General features: G+C 41.0%; 1 protein-coding gene across 9 annotated transcripts in view; it reads right to left on the bottom strand.

Moving 5' to 3' along the window:
• The window catches only part of csde1 (cold shock domain containing E1, RNA-binding), a 129,914-nt gene that overhangs the window by 63,759 nt on the left and 38,393 nt on the right, over positions 1–27,762 (bottom strand). For 5 of the 9 annotated variants that reach the window (XM_038819940.1, XM_038819942.1, XM_038819947.1 and 2 more), the window contains exons 3-6: positions 20,105–20,251; positions 17,652–17,850; positions 11,228–11,337; positions 5,787–5,885 (exon numbers count right to left, since the gene is read on the bottom strand). In XM_038819940.1, coding sequence (XP_038675868.1) covers positions 5,787–5,885; positions 11,228–11,337; positions 17,652–17,850; positions 20,105–20,242 — 546 coding nt within the window. In that variant the 5' untranslated portion in view covers positions 20,243–20,251. Of the gene's footprint in view, positions 1–5,786; positions 5,886–11,227; positions 11,338–17,651; positions 17,851–20,104; positions 20,252–25,414; positions 25,608–27,762 lie in introns of all 9 variants that reach the window. The other 4 variants (XM_038819943.1, XM_038819944.1, XM_038819946.1 and 1 more) reach the window with 3 other exon arrangements.

Raw genomic sequence — 27,762 nt, 5'->3', positions numbered from 1 at the left:
GCAGAAGCAACTGAGCAAATTTTGGTCCGAGACTAGGAAATTAACTGGGAAACAAGGAAATAATAGCAATGGCTTTGATCAAGCATTTTGCATCCACCTTTAAGGTAGAAAACACAAAGCATCCCAGGAATAGTAGAAAATTAAAAGGCGAAAGGGAACAAGGAAATTAAAACAAAACTCACAATCACTACAGAAAAAGTACTAGAAATACTAATGGGACCTGTCAAGTTCCCTAGACCTGATGGCCTCCAATTAAGGGTCTGAAATGAAGTGGCTGCATTGGTTGTTCCGAAATGAAGTGGCTGCATTGGGTGTAACCTCCCGAAATTTCCTAGATTCTGGAAACGTCGCAGATTTCAAAACCTCAATTGTAACACCTCTATTCAAGAAAGGAAGCGGACAGAAACCACGAAACCGTGAGCCAGTTGGCCTAACATCTGGCATTGAGAAAATGCTGATCGATGCAAGAGATAGGTAGGAAAGCAAGTTGAGAGAGAATGCAAAAAGAGAGTCTGCAAAGGGATGCAAATAGGTTGCGAGTGGGGGGGAAAAATTGGCAGATATAGTATGTGGGAGAATAGGAGGTGGTCCACTTTGGGGATAGGGGTTGGGCAGGGAGAAGGAAAGATTTAAATGGCAAGAGACTGCCGAATGTTGCAGTAGAGGGACCTGGGTATCCTCATACTCGAATTTTAAAATAGCATGCAGGTACTGCAAGGAAGGTAAATCGAGTACTCATCTTCACTGGAAAGTGGGATGGAGTATAAATAGGAAGCCGTTGCTACAATTGCACAAGGCATTGGCGAGACCATACTTGGGAGCACCGTGTATAATTTTGGTTTCCTTATTTTAAAAAGGGATGCATTTGCATTGGAGACAGTTCACTGGGACCGATTCCTGGGATTAAGGGGTTGCCTCAAGGGGAAAGGTTGAATATGCTGGGCCCACCCTCATGGGAGGTTTGAAGAATGAGGGGTTATCTTATTGAAACAAGATTGTCAGGGAGCTTGACAGGTTAAATGTTGAGAGCATCTTTCTCCTCATGGGGAAATCTATATTTAGGAAGCAAGTTTCAAAATAGGGGGTGCCACATTTAAGATAGACATGGGAGAGTTTCTTCTCCCAGTGGGTCGCTAAATTTTTGAAATACTGTATCCCAGAGGGCAATGGAGACGGTCACAGATTTTTGATCTGCAAAAGGACTCAAGTCTGAGGGTGGGGAGGAATGAGACAGAAAAGTGGAGTTACTGAATGGCAGAGCAGATCTGCCCTACTCCTATTCTGTAAGTTTTTATGAAGGGTGCTGTTGTTAAGTAGGGAGTCCCATGATTTTGACCCAGCAATGATGGCGCAGTGATATATTTCCAAGAGAGGATGATGCCTGCCTTGGTGGTGGTGTACACCTGTGGCTGCTGACCTAGGTTTTCCGAGGCAGTAGAGGTCTCCATTTGGAAGGTGCTGCTGAAGGAGCATCAGCAACGAAGAGAATCTCGTAGACAATATACATTGCAGCTTCTGTGCACCGGTGGTTAAGTGAGTGAGTTTTTAAGGTAATGGATGATGTGCCAATCAAGCAGGCTTATTTATTCTAGATCATGCAAGCTTCAAATGTTGTTGGAGCTGCACTCACCCAGGAAAGTGGAGTGTATTCCATCACACTCCTGACTTACACCTCATAGATGGTGAACAAGCTTTGGGAATCAGGAGGTGAATTAGCTGCCATAGAACACAGTTTCAGGCCAGCACCTGAGTCTTTCCCAGTTCAGTATTTGATCCAAGGCGATCCCCCGGGACGTTGATGGGAAAAATTGAATGATGATAATGCCATTAAGTGCCATGGGGAGTGGTTGCTCTTTTGTTTGAGGTACTCCGGTACTTCTGGCACAAATGTTGTTTACCATTTATCAAAGCCTCAAATGTGATCCATAATTTGCTGGACACGAGCATGAATGAATTTGTTATCTGATGAGTTGCGAAAGGAACTTTATACTAAGCAATAATTTAAATTCCCCACTTCTGACCATATGGAAAGTAGCTGGGCCAGGCCACACTGCTTTGAGGAGCTCCGGCAGTGATGTCCCAGACTGAGGTGATTCGTTTAAAAAAAAACATCTTCCTTTGTGCTTGGTATAATGCTAACCAGGAGAGTTCTCTTCCCTCCACCCCCCGTTGTTTAAGTATGCCTCAAGAGAGTCCCCCCCCCCCCCCAAACTTGTTTAAGTATGCCACACTATCAAATGGTGCCTGGATTTCAAAGCAATCAATCTCACCTCATTACTGAAATTCAGATATTTTGCCAGTATTTGGGCACAAGACTGGAGCAGAGCAGCCTGGAAGGAACTTTAGTTGGCTTGATAGCATTGCCAATGAAAAGGGCAGCACGGTGGCTCAGTGGGTAGCACTGCTGCCTCACGACGCCGAGGTCTCAGGTTTGATCCCAGCTCTGGGTCACTGTCTGTGTGGAGTTTGCACATTCTGCCTGTGTTTGTATTGGTTTCGCCCCCACAACCCAAAGATGTCCAGAGTAGGTGGATTGGCCACGCTAAATTGCCCTTTAATTGGAAAACAAATTGAGCACTCTAAATTTCAGCTGTACTGGAACAGTTTGGCCAGAGGCAAAGTTAGTTTCGGAGTACAGGTGTTCAGCATTATAGCTGGGATGCAGTCAGGGGGTCATAGTCTTTGCTGTATTCTGTGCTCAGCAGTTGCTTGTATATCGCGTGGAATTAATTGAATTGGCTGAAGATTCCTTCCCTTGATGGGGACTTCAGAAGGAGGTAAATATTAATATTTTTGGTACTACTGGCAAAAGATAGTTGTAATCACTTTAGCTTTACTTTTGCATTCAAATGCTGAGTTCCATCATAGAGAATAGGGATGGTCATGAAGCCTCCTCCTGCAAGATGCTTAATTGTCCACCACTCATGACTGGATGTGGCAGGACTGCAGAGCTTTTATCAGTTGGTTGTGGCATCGCTTAGCTGCATCAGCAGCATTCCAATTCTACTATTTAGTATACATTGCCCTGTGTTGTAGCTTCATCAGATTGCCAGCTTTTTGGTGCATAGCTCCCAATACATGATACCTCAGTGTTGCAGCTATGAATCAGGCAACAAGCTGATCCTGAACTCCATTATCATTGTTGAGATTAATTAAGACACCGCGTCCGTGAAATGGGCAACATTATAACCTGCTTCGCAAACTCCTGTTTTTGGATAGTATGACAATCCTCAATGCTACCTCCTGCTGCATAAAACCCTGTTTGGATACGATGATAATCCTCAATGCTACCTCTTGTCAGTTACAGGGTGAGGAAACCTGACTAGCCTAGTCTGAAGATAGTCTAGTGGGCAAAAAGATGACATCTCATTACCTGTAGCTTGTGCCCATCAGTTCTAAAAAGGGAAAATGCTTAAAATTACTCAACTTTGCCTTTCTTCTCTCTTTCTCTCCTCCCCCCCCCCCCCCCCCCCCCCCCCCCAATAAATTGACATGTCCAATATAGTCCTCAATATAAAAAAAATAGCAAAGTCGGAGGATTTTGGCTAAACCAAATTTCTACTCCTAAATCATGTAAGTAGGTAGGTAACTCTCAATAGTCCAAGAAATGCACAATAAAATGGTGTTTTTAATCACAGGTCTTATGAAACTAATAAAGTGCTCCCTTTCAAAACAGGTTTCCATTTGTTTACTCCTCTCGAACACATCATGAAGTGCAGCATAATCTATCAAGTATCACCGAAGAAATTTGTAGCTAGAAATTTTAAAACTGGTACTTGGCAAAGAACAGAAATGTTAACAGAAAAACATGGAGGTGAAAAGATTCAAACTCAAGAAAAGATTTGAACACTAAACCAAACACTATTCGGGTGGACCATTTCAAGAAATAGCAACAGGGCACACTCATATTTGAAAAAGTAATGGATTGAAAAAGAATGGATTAAAAAAATGCGGCAGTGAATTCACTCTCAGGATTGATAAGACTTTTTCATGGTATGTGGAGGATAATGCAGAAACTAACTGATTATTCCAGGATATGCCACAGCATCCAAGGAAAATCAAAAGTTAATTTCACTTTCACTTGTATTAAGTGGCAAAAAATCTTGTCAAACAGCTAATATTATATCGTTGGAAGTCCAACTAGTTGCCCATCTCCCATACACATTTCAGGTAATATGTTTGGCACCAACAGTGTTTCTTTCAGAGGTTTTTCCCCCAACTGCAGTAAACATTAGCAACAAAGTAACGTTACCCCACGTACACCCTGTTCTCTACAAAACAATCCACACCCTGGTGGGGAAAATCCTTCTTCTGGCAAGTAAACCAATTACTCGGCATGGAAAGTAACCACAATATAAAAGGAATTCCTGTGATGAGCATGTGTAGAATTCGATTTCTGGTTATGCAACTTGCATATTGCCGTCAGTGGATACATCTCACAATACATTACTGCTGATGTTTTTGTTCAAGCAAGTCACTGGACAACCTCTAGCTGAGATTAGTGCAGGCAATGCACTGATCTACGGCTGACATCTTTGAATCATGGATGAAAATAAGCCAATATTATTCTAACACTTTATAATAACCCTGGCTGCCTGTGATCACTAGAGAAGACAACTTGTGTTTGTTACTCAATCCTTAGGATCAAAACAAGACAAATTAACATGCTGATTTGAAGTATACAGCTTTTAAGGTTCATAGAAGCCAGTCATTCACTCCGAACAACCAGCAATCTTTCAAGTGCACCATTTTGAACTGGTTTCCCACTGGAAGCCCTTCCAAATGAGTTGACAGCAGTTTCTTCGGCAGTCTTGCTCCTAAAAAAATCAGACAGGATTGAAAGTGGAATTATCCTTGGCCATAGATGGTCCCCTCTTGAAACCTTTTCTGTAGCATAAAGAAAAAATGAAAAATTTTGCTATGGCCTTGTCTTGTGCATGTCTTTAGGAACAGCTCAGGCCAGAAAAAAACTGCCCAATAACACAAGGCAGAAGGCATCTCAGCACAAAGAATGGAACACACATCATTGCGATAATAGCATTGCATGCTGTTAGATCGTGTATCTTCCTTCATACAGAGGTCAGGTGACATCAAAGTACATCTTTGGTACTCTATGTACTACTTATTTTCAAAAACAAATACCGTTCCCTTAAAATCAGAAAATTGTGACATCTTGGAGTTTGGTGTGTTAAGGCTCCATCTGCAGGTAAAGACGCTGGAATCATTGCTGGTGAGGCTTTGCAAGAAGCTAGTTTTTTTTTTCAGGGGCTGAAATAAGCATTTATATTAAACTTAAAGTGGCACATCTTCCAAGTGTTTTATAGAGCATGCACAACACACACTGAAGGACTGTAGCTTAAAAGCCATTGTTTCTGCAGTGGTAGAATCTAGTTGATAGCTCAAAGTCACATTTGTACATTTCCATGCTGCTGTCAAACAAAACTAATCTTTTGCTTCATTATGTACATTGTGAAACTTCAAATCTTTAAAAATCAAAGTTTAGAAAAAGCTAGACTACTTAAAGCTTATTCCACATGGGAGTATTTTCAAACACTACCCAACTGGCAAACAGCCCAAAATTAGCATACAGCAGGCTAAAAGTAAAAGGACTAAGGTTATGGGGGATGGAACTTCAATTGGGTGTGGAGGTTACCCGCAACATAGGAGCCATCTAATTTAAAACAAACAATCTGGCTGATGTATGCATGCATGCCTAAACTCAGTGCCTTTATGGGCAACCTACCTGAAGATCATTTATTACCTGGAAAGACAAAATCCAATCTTACCCCATTGCGTTCATAGCACACACTGCCTGAAGTCTGACCAGGAGATGAAGGTTTCAGCCCAGATTTGTTCTCAAGGTTAAGGGGAGCAGCACAGACAACCTGGACATACCATGACATAACAAAGAATAATGTCAGGAGGGTATATGAAGGCTTTCCAGGGGTTGAAAATGCCACTGATCAAGGCCCTATGTCTCTCTATTTTTGGGTTTAGATCAGTAGAAAATATTCCTCCAATGTCTTATGAATTTGTTGAAGAACTATGACCTTCTGTTATAGTACCAGATTTCTGCCACTGGGTATCCCATTCAAATAACAGCATGTAGCAGCAGTAATTCAGTACTGAAACAGTAAATATCAGATGTGCAATGGCCTGACAACCTGAATATATTGGCATGCCTGTTTCCAAACCACTACATCAAACTTTTCAACCCCTGATTTCCAGCTGATTTGTTGGCAAAAAGTGCTCTTTTTCAGGTCAGTGGTTGCTAAGAAACGGTTTAGTTGTAGACACCAAATCAATAGTAAGAAATTTGCAGACACTCTTCGATTAAAGCAAGATGGCTTACTCACCATAAGGTATAGTTTCTTTCCTTCAATCATGAAAACAAGTTAGCCTCCACATACCATGGGAAAAATAGTGATACAATGGGATAGTCATTACAATCATCTGTCCCTTTTAAGAGATTCACTTTGGATTATGTAATATCCCTTCCACGCCTCCATGCAGGAAACCCCTTTCTAATCCCCTCTATCAAAAATGTGTGAAGGGGATGTTCATTACAGATCAGGTCACACCTTTGAGCTTGTTGAAACTAGGAAGATCAAAAAAAAAATCAGTTAAAAAAAACTATATTCAAGAACCCCATTACTGAAGGAGGGGGGAAGGGAGCAAGGGAGAAGAGCAGGAGATGGGGAAAGAGACAAGGAATATGTAGGGTATAACTTCAAAATAAAATAGAAGCAAAAAAAAAGTAAACACTTTCAACTCATTATCTTCCACAAATCTCAACTCATTATCTTCCACAAATCACATGCACCTCAGTAAGCAACAGGCAGAAACATCTTTGTTCGATTCTTACTGGCTAACCTTTCAAACTAATCCTCATCTAACGGCCGAATGACAGCATTTGCCCAAAGTATGAAGATGTCATTGTGGTCCACACTTTGTTCCACAAGGACTTTCTTTTTGAAAAATAAAAAAGGTAGAATATTGTGAAGCCACCTGGAATTTAAACACCGCACTTCGTGGGATTCGAGTGTTAGCACAAGCACAGCTGCCCTCGTATCTGAACAAAAAAGCACTAATACATATAGTTCACTCACCCCATAGAATGACAATATCGAACATGGGAAACTGTCTCATATTTAAAGAATAAACAGATCTAATGCTACTCTATTCTGCCTCCATTTTAATCAAGTAGATTATCCATTCAACCCTACTCAATGGAGTGCAGAATTCAGATTATAATTCTTGCGCATCACAATGGAAGTGTTCCATACCCTCTTGTAAACAATAGTTAGCAAATCTGTCATTTTTAAGAGCCAAAGCATCAAGGGGCAAAAACATACCCCTCATTTGAAAAGCTAGTGTCTCACTAAGAGCGAGGTCCAAGAATGGATGATGAGCTGATGAACCAGAATATGCAGAAGCTTCTCTCTCATTAAATGAAATACTTTATCTTAAATTAAGGAATAGGATTAGTTTTGAAGGTGTCTTTTTCAAAAATACATCACTTGTGTGCTTGGCTATCTAGTTGGGATGCCAGCACAAGTTCTTAATTCATGGGATGCAGGTATCGCTGATCTGCCAGCATTTATTGTCATCCCCAATTGCCTTTCAGAAGGCGGTGGTGAGCTGTCATCTTAAACTGCTGCAGTCAACAATTCCCATCTTAAAATATCCTGAAAGCATAAAGCCCCTTCTGATTTCCAAAATTCAATCACTGCAGTGCTAACCCATCCATCCACACAAAACCAAGCACTCTTGCATCAAAGTTGAACACTCCGCATCACGTCAAACAAACCGAAAATCACAATCTTTGTCCTTGCCAGTTTTGCATGTGGGGGCTGTTGCGAATGTTATCCTCATCCAGCTGGGGCAATCAGTGAGGCATTTGTACTAATAATGCCTACCAATATATTTGCAGCTTTTCTACCACTGAAAACCTTAGGACCCAATGATGAGTAAACTGGATGATTACTATGTGCAGTTCAGCTGCAGTGGTCTCAAATCAACCTATGGGATAAGCGATAGGATTGCTAGTACTGGTCCAAGTACTCTATAGTCCGATAAACAGGGCTGCACTTTAGAGAATCTGAAATTTCACTTTTAACTGCCAAGTAAATACTTCAGTTTATTGAACATCATGACTTGTCCAGGTTTGGACACAGTAAGGCTGGGTAGTTTTACTGCTTTCTTCCTCGTTAGCTCTCACTAAGCAGCTATTCACACAAGAGTAAACATGATTTTCTCCTTTCCATTTATGGTATAGGAATAAAAGTTGATTAGAGGTGGGATAGAGGACAGGAACCAAAGAAGAGGAAGGGCATTAGAGGTCACAATACAACTCTCACATGCATTCTGACAATTTCAAATAGAGAATCCTTCAAGCGTTGTTTTTTCTGGTATTCTCTAGCCAAAACTATTGCAGCATTTATCGCAAAATTTCCTCCACCCAGTAGGATTAATGGCCTAGTAATGATGATGGTTGAATGAGGCACCCTACTATTATGCCCAGGTGAAGGGCTTTTTACAATCATAATGCTTTAGTTTCAAGCAGGGTTGCCCTCTTGTGACAAAGAATAGCCTCTGTTTCACATAGGGCAAATTTTAATGGTGGGACCTGCAGGAGAGGAGCTGGAAAATGGAAGATAAGTCAGAGGAAAGAATAGCTGTATGAAGTAGAAAGTAAAAAATCTTGGTGCAACTGAAGGGCAATTCCATTAGAAAAATACATATTCTGTTCTTATTTTAATCTATGCATGCCTACAGAACTGGCAGGTCCAAATGTCAGACCTGTTCCGATCCCATTTCATGTGTATACAGACTGTTTATTTACACAGCATCCTAAATAAGTAAAACAATGTTCTAACCCAGTTGGGCCACGAGTATAAGCAATATGCCTAGAACACAAAAGTATAGGCAAAACTGGAGATAGTTCCCAACATTTATGAAGTCCATGTGCAAAACCCTATAACATGATTAACAGAAACAAGTACTCCAAAGTACTAGTATGACACCTGAATGCTGTGGCAGAATCCCCAAGTTAACACAGTCCAAAAGTCCAGTGAGCAGCATTTGTTGATAAAGTTGGATCAACTTTCAACTAGTCTCTTCCAGACCTACACCCATTTTCCTTACAAATTAAAGGAACATGGAGCAAAAATACTGGGCTTGATTCTTGTATTGTCATGGAAAAATTAATCGTTGCCTTGGGGATGTCAGCTGCAAATCAATGCTTCTCCTGAAGCACCATGAGTTCCCTTGATCAGTGAAATGTTAGCCACCTAAAAGCAAGAACTGTTTCCCAGAAAACATTTGAATTTCTATATACACTTACCTGGCAAGATCTTCACTACTGAAATGTAAATATATCAGTGCAGATTTTGAACCTGACAGAATTTATGCCAGCATTTGACCACCACTTTTATTCTGCAGATTCTGGGTCGTCCATTTATTTTCATGGCTACTAGAACAGTCTCCTCTCTAAACAGTAAAAGTACTGTAAATTTTGAAATTCCAAAATACACCTTTTTAGATTGAGAAATCTGATTGAAGGGTCAAGGTCTTTAGTGCAATTAGGAAGCACGAGATTTTCCCAAAAGATTATAGGACATCAGACAGAAAAGTCAAGAAGTTCCATTGTGCTTACCCAGGAAGGAATGAATTAGAGAATGATACAGCACAATACGCTTTGATTCAAATGCAGGAACAGGTGTAGAATAATATAAAAGCCTCTGGTAAAGATTAACTAAACAGAGTGGTTCAGTGTAGCACTAACTAGGTGCTTATTTCAAAGGTGAAAGAAATATCACCAAGCAGGAAGGTGCTAGAAGAGCTTTGACAGCAATATTCAAACCTGAGAGTTAGGAGACTACTTGGGACAAAGTAATGTTTAGTGTGAAAAAGGTTGCTTGCATCCAGCTTGAAGAATGCAAGTGTAGTTGTATTGGGAATCAAAACACAGGACAAGAGCGTGAACAAAGAGGACTGACTGGAACCAAATGGTAAGTGACAAGTGAATCCAGCAAGTTGCTTCCGAATGGGCAAACTGACTTCAACATCTCACTGAAACTGGTTTGTATTGGAAAAACAGATGAAGAGTACATATAGGATTGATGAGTAGAGATAATTTACAGGGAACAGCTGACAGATGGAAAGGAGAGGGAAGATACACTGAAACAGTGGGGAATCACAGAGCTAATGGAAAGATAAAGTTTCAGTAGATTGTCAATTCTCTTGACTTTTCGATCAATTTAGGCTTGCCTCATACCAATTATGGCTTTTCCACAGTTGTAGTTTGTATTGAAGTAGGTACTTTAAAAATGTTGATACTCAAATTAGTGAACTTTGCAATGGTGAAAAATTTGTACTACAAGCATAATTTTACAGGAAAAAACTGAGTGGATACATTAAATAGAATGGTTGAGAAAGGGAGAAAAGGGAATGGCATTGCTTATTTAGGTTACCTGGATTTGAACAGACTGGTGTTATTGACATGTGAAAGAACAGGAAGAGAAAGCGCAACAGGGTCATTTCTCATTTGTGACTTCGAAAGAAGAGATTATCTCCTATTCGTTGTACGGAATTTACGCAGTCATGAGGATTTTACACCTTGGAAACAGCAGTAAAAATATAATTCTTTTGTTTCAAAACACAGACCTCAGGGACTTATACATGTGGAATCCCAATACAGTTTGAGTCTCAAAATTGGATCAACAAGCCAAAGCCAGACACAGAGGTATTTTCAGTATCACTGCATGGGAGATGAAGACAAGGTGTTCTCTCAAAGGGGCAGGAATCTAAACCTCAACATTCCATGTGAGATGTATTGGTTTAAAGGGCAACCAATGGTATGTGGAGAACAAAGAATTTAAAGCAGCAACTTTTACCCCCACCCTCAGCTTTGAAAGTGTCAATATTGAAAAAGATCAGGCTTGTTGCATGATTTCCTCATCATAAAACAGTCAAATTGATTTTAAAAACTGGCATGACATGGCTCTATTTTGAAATAGCTATCGAAGAGGTGGTTAGATTTATGTTACAGATATTGCACTAATACTAGATTCAGGATGTAGTTTTACAGAATTCCCACAGTAAACATTTATGGAGAAAATATATAATTACCAAGTTATTTTTAAAAAATGGCTGGCTCAAAACTATATTTTACAAATCTATGTTGAAAAGAACAGATCAGTGTAGCAATTTAACTGATCCTTACCTGTCCAGTAATCCTTTCTTCAGGCAAAATTTCAGGCTTCACTTTTAGCAATTTCACAGCAATTGGTTTTCCAGTCCGTCTGTCAGAGGATACTTCAAATTCCACATCATCTGCAGATCAATTCAAATTAGTTATTACCCAGCTCTTACTAGGCCGAATGTGCTAAAGTCTACATTGAACATATGTTCCGAGTGCTCCCCATATCAATGCAGATTCAGATTAGCTTCATCTCAAATTGCTCACTCCACAAGACTGGTGTCATTATAATTTGACCAGAGCTGTTTCAGAAAGGGTGAACTCAAGTCTGATGTCTCTCTCCACAAGTCAAGTGTTTTGCCCATCGACAAGAGGAGTGGGGACAAAGGTAGGGAGGAACAGCAATAACTTGTAAAACCACAGAACCACATGCTGACTCACTCGACTTTTCAAAGATGACTAAATTTATTTTCCATCTTCACACATTGAAAATAGTTTAGGTGGTACCCAGCTGCATCATTTAAAAAAGCCAAGCTTCCAGATACCGAGGAAAAAAGGGGAACCGTCAGCCATTCTAAAATGTTCAGTTGAACAGGATCTGCCTTCCTGTTGCTGTGATATCTGTTCTGCTGCTTTGTAAGAAAGTACCCACTGAATGACAAAACAAACATGGCAACCAGACTAGAGGTTTTATACCCACAATCTCAATGAGAACATTTACTTGTCACACATTACAGATGGACTTGGTTACATAAGAACTAGGAGCAGGAGTAGGCCATCTGGCCCTCGGGCCTGCTCCGCCATTCAATTAGATCATGGCTGATCTTTTGTGGACTCAGCTCCACTTTCCGGCCCGAACACCATAACCCTTAATCCCATTATTCTTCAAAAAACTATCTATCTTTACCTTAAAAACATGTAATGAAGGAGCCTCAACTGCTTCACTGGGCAAGGAATTCCATAGATTCACAACCCTTTGGGTGAAGAAGTTCCTCCTAAACTCAGTCCTAAATCTACTTCCCCTTATTTTGAGGCTATGCCCCCTAGTTCTGCTGTCACCCGCCAGTGGAAACAACCTGCCCGCATCTATCCTATCTATTCCCTTCATAATTTTAAATGTTTCTACAAGATCCCCCCCTCATCCTTCTAAATTCCAACGAGTACAGTCCCAGTCTACTCAACCTCTCCTCATAATCCAACACCTTCAGCTCTGGGATTAACCTAGTGAATCTCCTCTGCACACCCTCCAGCGCCAGTACGTCCTTTCTCAAGTAAGGAGACCAAAACTGAACACAATACTCCAGGTGTGGCCGCACTAACACCTTATACAATTGCAACATAACCTCCCTAGTCTTAAACTCCATCCCTCTAGCAATGAAGGACAAAATTCCATTTGCCTTCTTAATCACCTGTTGCACTTCTAAACCAACCTTCTGTTACTCATGCACTAGCACACCCAAGTCTCTCTGAACAGCGGCATGCTTTAATATTTTATCGTTTGAATAATAATCCCGTTTGCTGTTATTCCTACCAAAATGGATAACCTCACATTTGTCAACATTGTATTCCATCTGCCAGACCCGAGCCCATTCACTTAACCTATCCAAATCCCTCTGCAGACTTCCAGTATCCTCTGCACTTTTCGCTTTACCACTCATCTTAGTGTCATCTGCAAACTTGCACACATTGCCCTTGGTCCCCAACTCCAAATCATCAATGTAAATTGTGAACAACTGACTAGGGACTTCATTTAAATAAAAACTGTAGCACAACAGGTTTATTTAGCCCAACTGGTCAATGCCATGACAAAATTACTGTTACTAGGCTAGAAGCCCTAGCAGTTAGTTAACAAAAATGAGCAAATACATTGATAAATATCAAAAATGGCCATTTACTCTGCTCAAGGTTGGTGCAGTACTTTCATGAAATATATTGTTGCCATTGTTAAATATAGGATGTACAAGGCACGCAACAATCCATAAACTTTGCAGCAGTCGAAAAATGGTTTAACAGGTGGGTTTTAAGGAGTCAAGGAAGAGGGGGAGGTGGAGATTTAGGGCCGGAATGAGAACACTGCCCTGGGGCCTAATGGCGTGAAAAGAAGGGGCAGATAAACGGTTGTGCAGTTAGGGAAAATGGAGAATTTTTTTCACGCGGGGGGGAGGGAAGGAGAGAGAGAGAGAGAGAGAGAGAGAGAGAGAGAGAGAGAGAGAGAGAGAGAGAGAGAGAGAGAGAGAGAGAGAGAGAGAGAGAGAGAGAGAGAGAAAAAGAGAGAGCAAGCGAGCGAGGAGAGAGATAAACGGGAGTTTGTAGAGCTGGATGAGGCCAAAGGCTTTGAGAAGTAGATGATACTTTTAAATTGGAAACCTGAAATTGGAAACCTGAAGAAGTAGAGGACAGGAAAACTGGGCTGGGTGCTCAATGGAATACAGGCTGTGTTCTGAATGTTACAAAGCATTGAGGATGGAAAGCTTGCATGGTGGACATTCAGATGGTTGAGACAGACATGGATAGCACAGACAGAGAACTTCAAAAGATGTGTTGAGGCAGGTGTGGAGATGCATTAGAACATAGAACATTACAGCGCAGTACAGGCCCTTCGACCCTCGATGTTGCGCCGACCTGTGAAACCATCTGAAGCCTATCTGACCTACACTATTCCATTTTCATCCATATGTCTATCCAGTGACCACTTAAATGCCCTTAAAGTTGGCGAGTCTACTACTGTTGCAGGCAGGGCGTTCCACACCCCTACTACTCCGAGTAAAGAAACTGCCTCTGACATCTGTCCTATATCTACCACCCCTCAATTTAAAGCTATGTCCCCTCGTGTTGGTCATCACCATTCGAGGAAAAAGACTCTCACTGTCCCCCTATCTAACCCTCTGACTATCTTATATGTCGCTATTAAGTCACCTCTCAGCCTTCTCCTCTCTAACGAAAACAACCTCAAGTCCCTGAGCCTTTCCTCGTAAGACCTTCCCTCCATACCAGGCAACATACTAGTAAATTTCCTCTGAACCCTTTCCAAAGCTTCCACATCCTTCCTATAATGTGGTGACCAGAAATGCACGCAGTACTCCAGGTGCGGCCATACCCGAGTTTTGTACAGCTGCAGCATGACCTCGTGGCTCCGAAACTCAATCCCCCTACTGATAAAGGCTAGCACACCATATGCCTTCTTAACAGCCCTATTAAATCCCTGAAAGTTGCCACCCAGGTTATGTACCTGGATGCCGAGATCTCTCTGTTCATCTACACTACCAAGAATCTTGCCATTAGCCCAGTACTCTGCATTCCTGTTACTCCTTCCAAAGTGAACCACCTCACACTTTTCCGCATCAAACTCCATCTGCCACCTCTCAGCCTAGCTCTGCAGCTTATCTATGTCCCTCTGTAACCTATAACATCCTTCAGCACTATCCACAACTCCACCGACCTTCGTGTCATCTGCAAATTTACTAACCCATCCTTCTACACCCTCTTTCCAGGTCGTTTATAAAAATGACAAACAGCAGTGGCCACAAAACAGATCCTTGCAGTACACCACTAGTAGCTGATCATCTTTGCAATCCTTTCCTCTACATCTCTGGAACTATTCGCAGGTCTATAGACAACTCCCAACAGGGTGACCTCTCCTCTCCTGTTCCTAACCTCGACCCATACTACCTCAGTAGACGAGTCCTCAAACGTCCTTTCTACCGCCGTAATACTTTCCTTGATTAACAATGCCACACACCCCCCTCTTTTACCATTTTCTCTGTTCTTACAGAAACATCTAAATCCTGGAACCTGCAACAACCATTCCTGTCCCTGCTCTACCCACTTCTCCGAAATCGCCACAACAATCGAGATCCCAGGTACCAACCTATGCTGCAAGCTCACCCACCTTATTCCAGATGCTCCTGGCGTTGAAGTAGACACACTTCAAACCAGCGTCTTGCTTGCCGGTGCCCTCTTTCGAACTTTTAACCCTATCCCTGACCTCACTACTCTCAACATCCTGTACACTGGGACTACAATTTAGGTTCCCATCCCCCTGCTGAATTGTTGCATGATACGATTAGATGGTATTTGTGATGGAGAGGATACATGTGACAGGTTTATCGATTAATGTCATTGGGAAATTGAAACATAGTGTCAAAATCAAAATGTTTTAAGGAAATAGGTCAACTCTTTTTTGATGCATTGAGAAAATTGGCTGTTAGCTACTTTAAGTGGCTCAAATATTTCATGATCATGAAAACTGCTGAATTAATTTGGTGACTTCCACAACCTGCAGAAATATTCAATGCTTAGACACTTTAGAATCTGTACATAATATTTTGTGCATTTCTTAATGAAGAATAGCAAGCGTTAATTTGCTCTAAATGCTGAATGAATTTAAACAAGACATAAATGAGCGGTGATGTAGTTTAGTGAGAGGAACACCAACTCCTTAGAAAAAGAGTCTAAGTGAGCGAATGGCACAGAAAAATGAGCGAGTACAGATTTACAAATGATAGAGGGTAGCCAAGCTGGTTCATAAAGCCATAAGTGCAGGAAAACACTAACTCAGGAGGAATAAACCACTGGCATAGACCGTTGGGCCGAATGGCCAATTGCTCAATGCTACAAGTTCTACATAATTATCAATGACTATCGCATGTTATAATAACCTTTACTATAACTAGTAGACTCCAAAGTTCTCTTTAAATAAATGTTATTTTGAGATGTTAATTTAAGGCCCAACTTTTCACATCCTGCAAAAATAAACTAAGCAGCCAAATATTTTCTAGCTCCAGGCTCCTTGCACTCATGCAACAAGAACTCATGTAATTTGAACCAGTCTATTCCCAGTCAGCAAACCAATGGAAGGAACGATGAACAGTATTATCATTTACTCTGTTTAACTCCAAACGTTGGGTCAGACATGAATACAGCAGTTGAATTCCAGGAGTGAGGAGTGTGATGATTCTTAATCTGGAGGCAGTCTTCAGAGTGCAGCACCAAGGAGCACTAGTAAAACTGAAGTCAACTGGGATCGGGAGGAAATATTCCAATGGTTGGGGTCGTATCTGGTGCAAAACAGTTCTGGTTGTTGGAGACCAATCAGTTCAATTCAGGATAGTGGTGCCGGAACACTTAGAGCAGCACCAACGAAGCAGAATACCGCAGTAATCTACCTCTACTGCAAGCATAGAGTTGGACTATTGCTAATGATTGCAGTGTTCAGTGCATTCTTAATTCCTCTGAAAATGAAGGAGTATATCCTTGCCTGGAGAAAAACTTGGACAATATCCAGGTTTGGGTTGATAATTGGTTCTAACATGTGCACAAATTGTACAAATGCCAGGCAATGACCATCTCCAATGACAGAATCTAACCACCTCCCTAAGACATTGAAAGGCAATTACCAAGTCTCTCACCAATACTCTACAAATTCTCAAGTGACAGAAAAATGTCCACAAAATACTTTAGCTACTACAGCATGGAGATTGGGTACTCTGCCACACACTTATCACCTGAACTCTTCAAATTCTGAGCACCTTCGTGAGTATATAAAAGTAATGAGAGCAATGGAATGGTCTCTACTTCCCTGCAAGCACCTACGTAAGAATTTCAACCACATCCAGCAAACAACCCACTTGATCAAAAACCCATCCACTCCTCCCACCATCAGCGTATTGTGGCTGCAGTTCTGTACTATTTACAAACTGAACTTCAGCAGTGGGAACTATTTGTTCAATGATGAGTACTATCTGCTTACACGAAAAATAAGAAAGGATTTTGAAGAAGCACTTTTTAAAAAAAAGTCATGGGTTTGTAAATACAAAGTCAAAATCTGACCTCCACGGGGACCCACCAGTTTGCTTTGTTGTTTAAAAAAAAATCAAAGTGATAAAAAGTAGTCCTCTGCTCAATGGCAGCCTTGACCTGCATGACTTAGCTAACCATGCGGAGTCACCCACCACAGAAATTAAACTTAGTTACACAGCTTTTTGAGGATGGAGCCATTCAAAAATCAACTTTCAGGCAAATCCAAAGGCTCTTTCCTTGCAACAATTAATGGAGATACTTCGAACACTTCAAAAGTGGTGTCAGGTAAAAAGCGCAAGAGCACTGATTTTGCAGGTCTTCAAAACAAAAACAAAATGAATACATTATAGTGGACTGAGTACTTTGAACATAAGAGGAAAACTTAAGGCAATTTCTACTGTAATAAATCAGTTTTGCCATAGCTGTGTTTAAATGGTTTTTAAATGCTTGCATACATTTTATTTGGACTGGATAATTACATCATCCACATATTCTAGAAAATGCTTACAATTAAATAATTCCAGAACAAATTATGGCTTCACTTACATTATGCAATTGCAGAGCTACATTGCAAATATAGCAACTTTATCCTGTAATAAACAAGGCTGAGCTGGTGCAATATACATACCCAGCAGTAATTATTTCTCACCTCCCACTTTGAGGTCTTGGAGATTCCCACTGTATTGAGAGCAATGGAAGAAGAGTCTGGCTTGACGTTCAGTGCACTGAATAAAACCATATGATGTCAGCAGCTTCTCAATGATGCCTGTTTCGCGCAGGGCTCCTGAGGTACCATTAGCAAAACCAGAGTGGCCGTTATTATGCAAGAGATTCGGATCAAAGCTCATCTGCACAGGAAGAAAAAGGTTTTAATAAGCCAACAATCAAGAGAACCAAGTGTCTCCTGTTAATAACCATTGCAAACCAAAGCAGGCTATAACTAGAGACTGAGCAGAAGTACCTTTTCCAAATGGCACTTTTCTCATGCATTTGAGATGAAACATGCAAATTTAACAGAACAATGCACTAGAGATAAACCTCACCATGACTAAGACACAGCTACCATTCAACAATCATTAAGTACATTGACATGCAATCTTTAAACAAGAAAGGGATTTTTTACTGAGAGGGGAGGAATAAGAAACAGTTAACTATATTTTAAGCACAGACACTGTGTGCCATTCTTCGCACACAGTCAAATTACTCTGCTAAGATCTTGGCTCACCGCAAATTTACTGGAGGATCTAATTGGTTAACTTTGTAACTGAAGATGTGGTAAAGGTTGAATTTATTTTCAACGGGTATATGATATTGCTTAAGCTTTAATTAACCAATCTGACAATTCAGACTACATTAAGTCGTTATTTGGAGATACTACCACCAAAGCCACTTCAGCAAAAATAAATCATGCAAGTTTTCAAGTAGTTTTAAAGAGGACATCACTTCATGGATACTGTGAATTTCAGGGAAAGCATTCAAGTATTGAGAAATTAGTACTCCTACAAACAACCAAAATAATACTTCTTGCCTTCTCAAAAAGCAAAACACTGTCAGAGATTAAAATTCAGATCCTTCAATAACCACAGTATTTCCAGCTAAAAGTCGATACAGCAAGAAAAATTGCAAGAAAATTGCAAAAGAGGTAAAAGTTAATTTAAACTAAATCAATAACCAATGCTGCAAAGGTCCAAAGGTTGTTGAGCTTAAGTTGAACATGCAATTACATTTATCAGTATTCATTTAGCAAAACAAGCTTAAAAGTCTGTAAATTAAAAATATATGCTCATCACTTCCAAAAATGATTGTTGCCAGAAGATTGGTACTATATCTAGAAATATTTTTAACAATCCTTATTGCTGAATGAAAGAGCAGCATTTCCTGGATGTGGCTATTTTCTTTGAACATTGGCAAATATCATTGGCCACTATGGGATACAGATGTGAATTGCTGCTTGAATGAATGGATCATTTTTACCTCTGTTGAATGGGGAAGCTCAGAATTTCAAAGCTCTAATATCTGCCTCAAGCCAACTTCAGATCGGTTTTCCAGTCTGCTAAGTTGTATTGGTACTATTTGTGACAGTTTCAAAGCAGACCTTCATTTATATTAACAAATTAAACAGGTATTGTTTCCCCCCCCCTCTATTCACAAGTTGAATCCTAACCAGCTATTTTACAGTCCACTTCATATTCTAATTTGGACGGGTTTACACCCAAAACATTAAATCAGTTCTCAAAATTTGCCGACTGATATGTAGTGTTTCCAGCAATTTTTTCTTGTTCGTTTTCCAGCATCTGCTGTATTTTGCTCATTACTTTCCCCATATATTGCTGGCTGAAATTCAGAGCCCTATTGTCGCTGAAGCATCTTTACAGCTCTTGCATTGTAGTCAATTATACCTGGTATACGCTTTCTCCCTTCTGCTTCCAGAAGAATGACCGTTGAAACCTAGTATCATCCTCATTCTCAAAGTAGCTACATGCCTGCTAAACAGTTCTGTGTTCCATATAATTCTAATTCAAGCTCGTATGGTCAAGACAAACTTGGTTAATATACTGGGTTCTGTGCCATATTTGATGTCATAGAATAGAGTGCAGAACGAGGCCATTCAGCCCATCGAGTCTACACCGACCCTCAAAGAACACCCTATCTAGGCCCACGACCCACCCTATCCCCATAACTCAATAACCCCACCTAACCTTTTGGATACCAAGGGACAATTTATCATGGCCAATCCACCTAACCTGCACATCTTTGGACTGTAGGAGGAAACCCACGCAGGCACGGGGAGAACATACAAACTGCACACAGACAGTGACCCAAGGTGGAAATTGAACCCGGGTCCTTGGTGCTGTGAGACAGCAGTTCTAATCACTGTGCCACCCATGTAATTAATGTTATACTCAATTACCTACTGCAAACATATAAATCTAGTGATGCTCTGGCACCGTTAGTCAAAAGTTCAGCTTTTAAGAAAAAGCATTCAACGTCAGTCCATGCAAATGCATTTACTCCCCAGTCAGCAGGTCAAATGACAATGCTACCGTTATTGCATGCTGTTAGTATGACTACTAGATTACTAGTCAGTTTTTCCTCACTTACTGATCTCTGATAAAGAGGAATTCTCTTCTGTTTTTTAGCACTGATTGAGGCAGAGCGTGTGGTTGAAAGAGGGTGAGAGAGAGTACTAGGAGCTGGTGGAGCAAGATGCTCTGAAGACACAGCGTAGAGACTCTGCATTTTACACAGCTGGAGTATGAAAGTACAGAATTATAGAACAGATTCATCAATGTAGTTAACTACGTACATCAATAGTAATCTCAAATTTCTTCAAATGGAAAAACTAATTTCTACACTAAGAGAACACTAAAAGCATTGCAAAAACGTGGCTCTCCATACAAACCACAAGGAAGATGGAAACACTGAAACTTGGATCAACAAGTTAATCCTGAGTTAGTTGGATAATAAAGAACAGGAAGGTTCCAGTTTCATTCCTCAGCCCGTTTTCTCGGGGGGGGGGGGGGGGGGGGGGGGGGGGGGCAAATCTAGTAAAGCCAATCCATCTAACCTACACATCTTTGCACCTAATGACTTAGGGGGAAAAAAGGTTGCTAAGCGTTACACTCAAGATGGCTTCTGCAGTCTTGAATTAAGTTCATTTCAGAAGTTACCAGACGACAGCTTGCACATGGTGCAGGGGAAGGGCAGCACATGGTACAGTGTTTAGCACAGCAGCCTACGGTGCTGAGGACCTGGGTTTGAATCCTGGTCCTGGGTCACTGTCCGAGTATGCACATTCTCCGAGTCTGCGTGGGTTTTAACCCGATTGGCCACATTAAATTTCCCCTTTAGAAAAAAAAATAACAGGGTACTCTAAATTTTTTTGTAAGGAAAATTTGACAGAAACAGGTTTTAAAAAACATAATTCCAAACGCCTCAAAATTAATTTATCTTGTGCAAATACAGTTTGAGTACAAAGTAAACTGGTCACAATTATTAATTGAGGACCTGTACATGGAATTTAAGTGCTGCCTTGCTTGTCCCATACATCTGAAAACCATGGTTTCAAACCAACCTTAATGACATCCAAGTGGCTGATATGGCTAAGAAATTTTCACAAGTGGGGGTTGCCCAAGGCCATGCAATTCTAGAACAGTTTGCTATGAAATTGCTCTGAACATACCCATCAATATTCACCAGGATAGCCTAGTACGGAGAGAAACTGCATGAGGATCTCATGTCACCAAAAAGACAATTTGATAAAACAGGGTGTACTTGAAATACAAACTTTCCTGAACTTTTCTTAGTTATCAAATCTCCGATAGTACAAGCTAAGGAATGAATGACAATTTTGCACAATCCAGTGGTTCAAAGAATGATCACAGCCTTTTTTGATTAGGTAATGTTTATTCTCAAAGAATAGGTTACAGCCAGAACTGTACCAATAGTTCAGAATTTCCTCTTATATCCAGGTTTGGGAAGCACGGTTGTGCAGTGGTTAGCACTGCTGTCTCATGCAGCTGAGGTCTGGGTTTGGTCCCAGCCCATGTGGAGTTTGCACATTCGCCCCGTGTTTGCATGGGTCTCACCTCCACCACCCAAAGATGTGCAGGCTAGGTGGATTGGCCACACTAAATTGTCCCTTAATTGGGGGGGAAAATTGGGTACTATAAAAAAAAAGTCTCCAAGGTTTAGACAAAGATAGTTCACTAATATACATCTTCCAATATAATACTTTGCTTCCCTCTTGTTCCAATCAGCAGCTTTGCAAGAGATTTCCTTTAAACCCCAAAAAGTTTTTATCATTCGAAATCAAGTGTCACTACCATGAAACAGCTTTGATGCAAGCATGGAGCAAAAAAGCCTCCAGCTATGCACACTTCAGGGGGAAAAAAACCCAATGTATTACATTTGCCATGCTACATTTTCTTACAGCTTGTGCATGGTCATGGTTAGGCATAGCTAATTATAATTATACTTAGCCACCATAAAAATTCATTTTATGGCATGTGGGTATTGCTGGTTAGGCCAGCAATTATTGCCCAACCTTGTTGCCCTTCAGAAGGTGGTGGTGAGCTGCCTTCTTGAAATGCTGAAATTCTTGAAATCCTTGAGGTGTAGGGACACCCACAGTGCTATTATGGAGGGAGTTTCAGGATTTTGCCCCAGCGACAGTGATAGAACTGCAATATATTTCCAAGTTAGGGTGGTGAGTGACTTGGAGCGGAACTTCCAGGTGGTGGGGTTCCCAGGTATGGTAGTGGTCATGGGTTTGGAAGGTGCTGTCTAAGGAACCGTGACAAGTTACTGCAGTGTATCTTGTAGCTAGTACACAGCTGCCACTACTCGTTGGGTGGTGGAGGGTTTGAATGTTCGTGGAAGGAGAGCAATCAATTGGGCTGCTGTGTCCTGGATGGTGTCGAGCTTGTGTTTTTTGAGCTGCACTCATCTAGGCAAGTGGAGAGTATTCCATCACTGCTGACTTGTGCCTTGGAGATGGTCGACAGACTTTGGGAGGTCAGGTGGCGAGTTACTCGCCATAGAATTCCCAGCCTTTGACCTGCCTGGTAGCCACGGAATTAAATTTCTAGTCCAGTTCAGTTTCCTGCTCGACATTGCTTGGGCGAGGCTAAGAAATAAAACAAATGGAGTAATCTGGTTTTACTCCATTTGATTATTTTAGCCAAAAAGGAAAAAAGGATTGCTGGTCCAGTAAAATAGCTAGAATGTAGTCATTAGCTCTGAAATTGCAGTTCAGTTCTAGGTCCAAAATAAAGTGTAACTTCATTGAAGCCTACTTGTGACAATAAGCGATTATAAAATAAGGTTTTTAAAAAGTTTTTCTGCAAGCTGTAAAAATTCTAACTCAAACCGAGTTTAGACTAGTTCCCAATGGGCAAAAATCTCAGCACAAAAAACTTGCCAGTATTCAGGACAAATTGGCAATCTGATTCAGATATCAGTGGCTGCAATTTTTTTTCCATCTTATACAGGTTACAGCAAGAATATTAACGGTTTAAGTGGAACAGAAGGAATTGGTTGTGATGCTCATCATTGAAGATTCACCCAAATGAATTGAAAAAGACTTACAGTTGAGAACTTTATAGGTTTAAAAATAAAAAACAATCTAAAGTATTGCAAAACCCACCACCAACTATTAAGTGGGGTGGCCATATGTTGTTAGTTACCTTTACTCTGATGACCATGTGATCATGAATATATAGCAGTTGTGAGCCAGACTCCTCTGACACAAAAGCTGAGGCCGAAAGGAGATATCAAACTCTTATGATTTCCTTCACAGGCAGCTGACCTTGTTATTTCACAGCAAGATAATTCACTTCCCACGGTTAAACTATTTACACCTGCAGAACTACCCATAGTTACAAAAAAAAACACACGAATGGAAAGCCAAAACAAATCTGGACAAAAGTCAGGAACAAAATCCCATTAGTGCCCACAGAAATTAAACTTGATGAAACACAGCTAATAGGATTTATCCTTCTATAGTTGGCACTTTGCGATTCAAGCAATTTGTGAAAACAAATCTCCAAAATGGTTACCATCCATACAGTCATGCTTTTTTAACTGGTCTGTTCAGGTTTAAAGAACTCAGTGCACATATACTACACTGAATTTCTCACTATCCCATATCTACAGCACGGTTTACCACCGAACAATTTAAAGAATAAGTAACATCCAGCTCCAAAACAAAAAAAGGGATGGGTGGGGAATACCCAAGATTGAGAGTTCTACAGTACATAAAGTCCCAGAATTGTATTCAATTATGGTCTTTTGCATATCCCGGATTTGAATTGCTCCACCACATTGCAGCCATGCCTTCAGCTAAGGGCCTAAACGATGGTATTCCTCCCCTAAACCAGTGTCTCTTTCCTCATTTAAGAGGCACCTTAAAACCTACCTATTTGATAAAGTCTTTGGCCATCTGCATGAATGTCTCATGTGGCACAATATCTAATAACATTTCACACTCCCATGTGGCACCTCAGGACATTACAACATTAAACAAGTACTATGCTGTTGTTTTAACCTTGCATTTTCCTGGAAAGGAAGCACAGGAAGGGGTGCAGGCATTGGACTGATGGAGATTCAACACCTGCCCTTTCCCCTCAACCCTTTTATCATTCGGTGTCACCAACTTTTGGTGAAACAGCAATTCACTTGCAATTTTAACATACTGCACTGTGCTTGATGCAGTCTTTTCTACATTGGGGAGAAGATTAAGGGTTGCTTTGCAGAATCCTTCCACTGTAACTGACAGGGTAGATATGGGGAAGCAAAGCATTCAGAAGGGTCCTACACAATAGGTTCATACACAAATTTGGGATTAATAGGTAATATATTAGTACGGCGTGAAAACTGGTTAACAAAGCAGAAATAAACAGATCTTTATATCGGATTAGCAGTCTAATCAACAGAGTATCACCACACGGGTTAAAGCTTGACTTTAGCTATTAACAAATTTACAATGTATTCAGTCTTCTCATCGAAATTGCATCCAAGTTATACAAAATCTAAGTGGAAAAATAAGCTGCAATGGGGATCTAGCCAGGTTGAGTAAGCAAGAACATGACATGGCAGTGATTTTGAAAACAAAAAAATGTTGAATATTTTATAAATGGTGAGACACGGAGAAATGTTGTAGAGGACCTTGGGTGTCCTCACACATAAATCAAAGGTAATGAGGTGCATGCTAACATGAGACAAGACCATATCTGTAGTACAGGTACTATGCAAAGTTTTGGTCTCCTTATCTAGAGACAAATACACTAACCGTGGGAAGAAACGCAAAAGTTCTGACTGATTCTTGGTACGAGGGGGTTATGCAGCGAGTAGACTGGACTTCTATTCTCTGGAATTTTGAACAAGAGATGATCTCATTGAAACAGTGTACAAGGATCTTGACAGGGTGAATGTTTCTCTGGCTGCACAGTCTAGAGCTAAGGATCAGTCATTGAAGTCTGAGGATAAATGTGGGCAGCATGGTAGCACAGTGGTTAGTACTGTTGCTTCACAGCTCCAGGGTCCCAGGTTTGATTCCGGCTTGGGTCACTTTGTGCAGAGTCGGATGTTCTCCCTGTGAGGAAAGTGTCAATTATGGGGCTTACTTGAACTGATAATGTTTTATCAGCTCATTACAGGATTGCATTAGCTACTCCAGACTGATGGGGCATTTTAGTCTTCAAAGTCCCAACAAATATAATCGGCTGCATTAATTCAGCTCAAGGTCTGCTCTACCTTTTGTTGTTGTGAGAATATTTAAACTATCCATTCGCACTGCCAAACTGCAGAATTAGATACAGCTATCAAGGGAAAAGGTGCTGGCAAAGTGGAATTTCTGAGCTAGAACCATGTACAATTACAATAAAATGCACTAAATCTCTCTGTACTTACCTCTCCTTTCAAATGCCCTGCGATGGGCCCTGTATCTAAGGAAGGATGTGCTGTCCAGAGGAGGTTCACAAGAATGATCCCTGGAATGAAGAGCTTGTCGTATGAGGAACGGTTGAGGACTCTGGGTCTGTACTCTTTGGAGTTTAGAAGGATGAGAGGGGATCTTATTGAAACTTACAGGATACTGTGAGACCTAGATAGAATGGACACGAAGAGGGTGTTTCCACTTGTAGGAAAAACTAGAAGCACAGGACACAATTTTAGATTAAAGGGACGATGCTTTAAAACCGATGAGGAGGAATTTCTTCAACCAGAGGGCAGTGAACCTGTGGAACTCTTTGCTGCAGAAGGCTGTGGAGGCCAAATCATCGAGTGTCTTTAAGACAGAGATAGATAGGTTCTTTATCAATAAGGGGATAAGTTTTGAATCCAGCCTTGGGGGTGTGGAGTTTGCACACTGCCTACGTGGGTTTCCTCAGTGTGCTCCAGTTTTCTCCCACAGCTCAAAGATATGCAGGTGGTTGGCCATGCTAAATTGTGCTTTTGCTGTCTTTTCACAGTAACTTCATTGAAACGTACTTGTGACAATAAGCGATTATTATGATCGATTATGATCAATTCTTGGGAAAAACAGGCTCAGGTAGCTCTTTCAAAGGACTGGTGCAGACTCTACATAAATGGTTTACCCCATATCCTTAGATTGTGAAATGTGGTTCTAGCCATCAGGAGCATTCTTCCTGCACCTATCCTGTCTAGTCCGGTTAGGATTTTATAGGTTTTTACGAGATTCTCTCTATTCCACCCCCCCCCCCCCCACAAATATAACTCCAGCAGATTCAAGGACCAAAACGGCACACAATATTCCAGGTGTGGCCTCACCAAGGCCCTTTATAATTACAGCAAGACATCCCTGTTCCTGTACTCGAATCCTCACACTGAAGGCTAATGCTCCATTTGCCTTCTTTACCACCTGTTGCTTATCTTCAGTTACTGGTGTACAAGGACATCCAGGTCTCGTTGCACATTCCTCTCTCAATCTATAGCCACTTCAGATAATAATTGATCTTCCTGCTTTTGCTGCCAAAATGGATAACCTCACATTTATCCCCATTATACCACATCTGCCATACATTTTCCCCAGTCAGCTTACCCAAATCACACTGAAGCATCTCTGCATTCTGCTCACAGCTCACCCTCAAGCCAGTTTTGTCTGCAAATTTGGAGACATCATTTAGTTCCCTCACTTAAAAATCATTATGTGGAGATGCCAGCGTTGGACTGGAGTGAGCACAGTAACAAGTCTTACAACACCAGGTTATTAAGTCAAAAATGTTTGTTTCAAACACTCGCTTCCGGAGCACTGCTCCTTCCTCAGGTAAATGAAGAGGTATGTTCCAGAAACATACATACAGCCAAATTCAAAGATGCCAGACAATGCTTAGAATGCAAACATTTGCGAGTAATTAAATCTTTACAGATCCAGAGATAGGGTTAACCCCAGGTTAAAGAGGTGTGAATTGTCTCAAGCCAGGACAGTTGGTCGGATTTTGCATTCCTGCCTGATGATTGTCGCGCAATGTCCTTCATTCGTTGTCACAGCGTCTGCATGGTCTCACCAATGTACTATGCTTCGGGACATCGCGCGACAATCACCAGGCAGGAATGTTCCCTTCCAGTCAGGGAACACTTCAGCAGTCAAGGGCATTCAGCCTCCAATCTTCGGGTAAGCGTTCTCCAAGGCAGCCTTCAGGACGAGTGACAACGCAGAATTACATTCATTACAACACATGACATTCATCCCACACCATCTGGCCTGGGCTTGCAAAATCCTACCAACTGTTCTGGCTTGAGACAATTCACACCTCTTTAACCTGGGGTTACCCCTATCTCTGGATCTGTAAATATTTAATTACCTGCTAATGCTTGCATTCTAAGCATTGTCTGGCATCTTTGAATTTGTCTATGCTTCTGGAGCATACCTCTTCATTCACCTGAGGAAGGAGCAGTGCTCCGAAAGTTAGTGTTTGAAACAAACATGTTGGGACTTTAACCTGGTGTTGTTAAAAATCATTAATAGTGAATAGCTGGGTTCCAACCTCTGTGGTACCCCAAGTCACTGCCTGTCACTTAGAAAAAGACCAGTTTATTCCTTTTGTTTCCGGTCTGCCAACCAGTTTTCCATCCATCTCAATAGACTACCTTTATATGCTAATCTCGTGAGACCTTGTCAAAAGCTTTCTGAAAGTCCAAATAACCACATCCACTGGCTCCCTATCATCAACTCTACTAGTTACATCCTCAAAGAATTCCAATAGCACGGTAGCACTGTGGCTTTACAGCACAAGGAT

The sequence above is a fragment of the Scyliorhinus canicula genome, chromosome 15, assembly GCF_902713615.1.
Source record: "Scyliorhinus canicula chromosome 15, sScyCan1.1, whole genome shotgun sequence".
Taxonomy (NCBI): domain Eukaryota; kingdom Metazoa; phylum Chordata; class Chondrichthyes; order Carcharhiniformes; family Scyliorhinidae; genus Scyliorhinus; species Scyliorhinus canicula.
The sequence above is the reverse complement of the archived record's forward strand: the minus strand, read 5'-3'. Positions and strand labels throughout refer to the sequence as shown.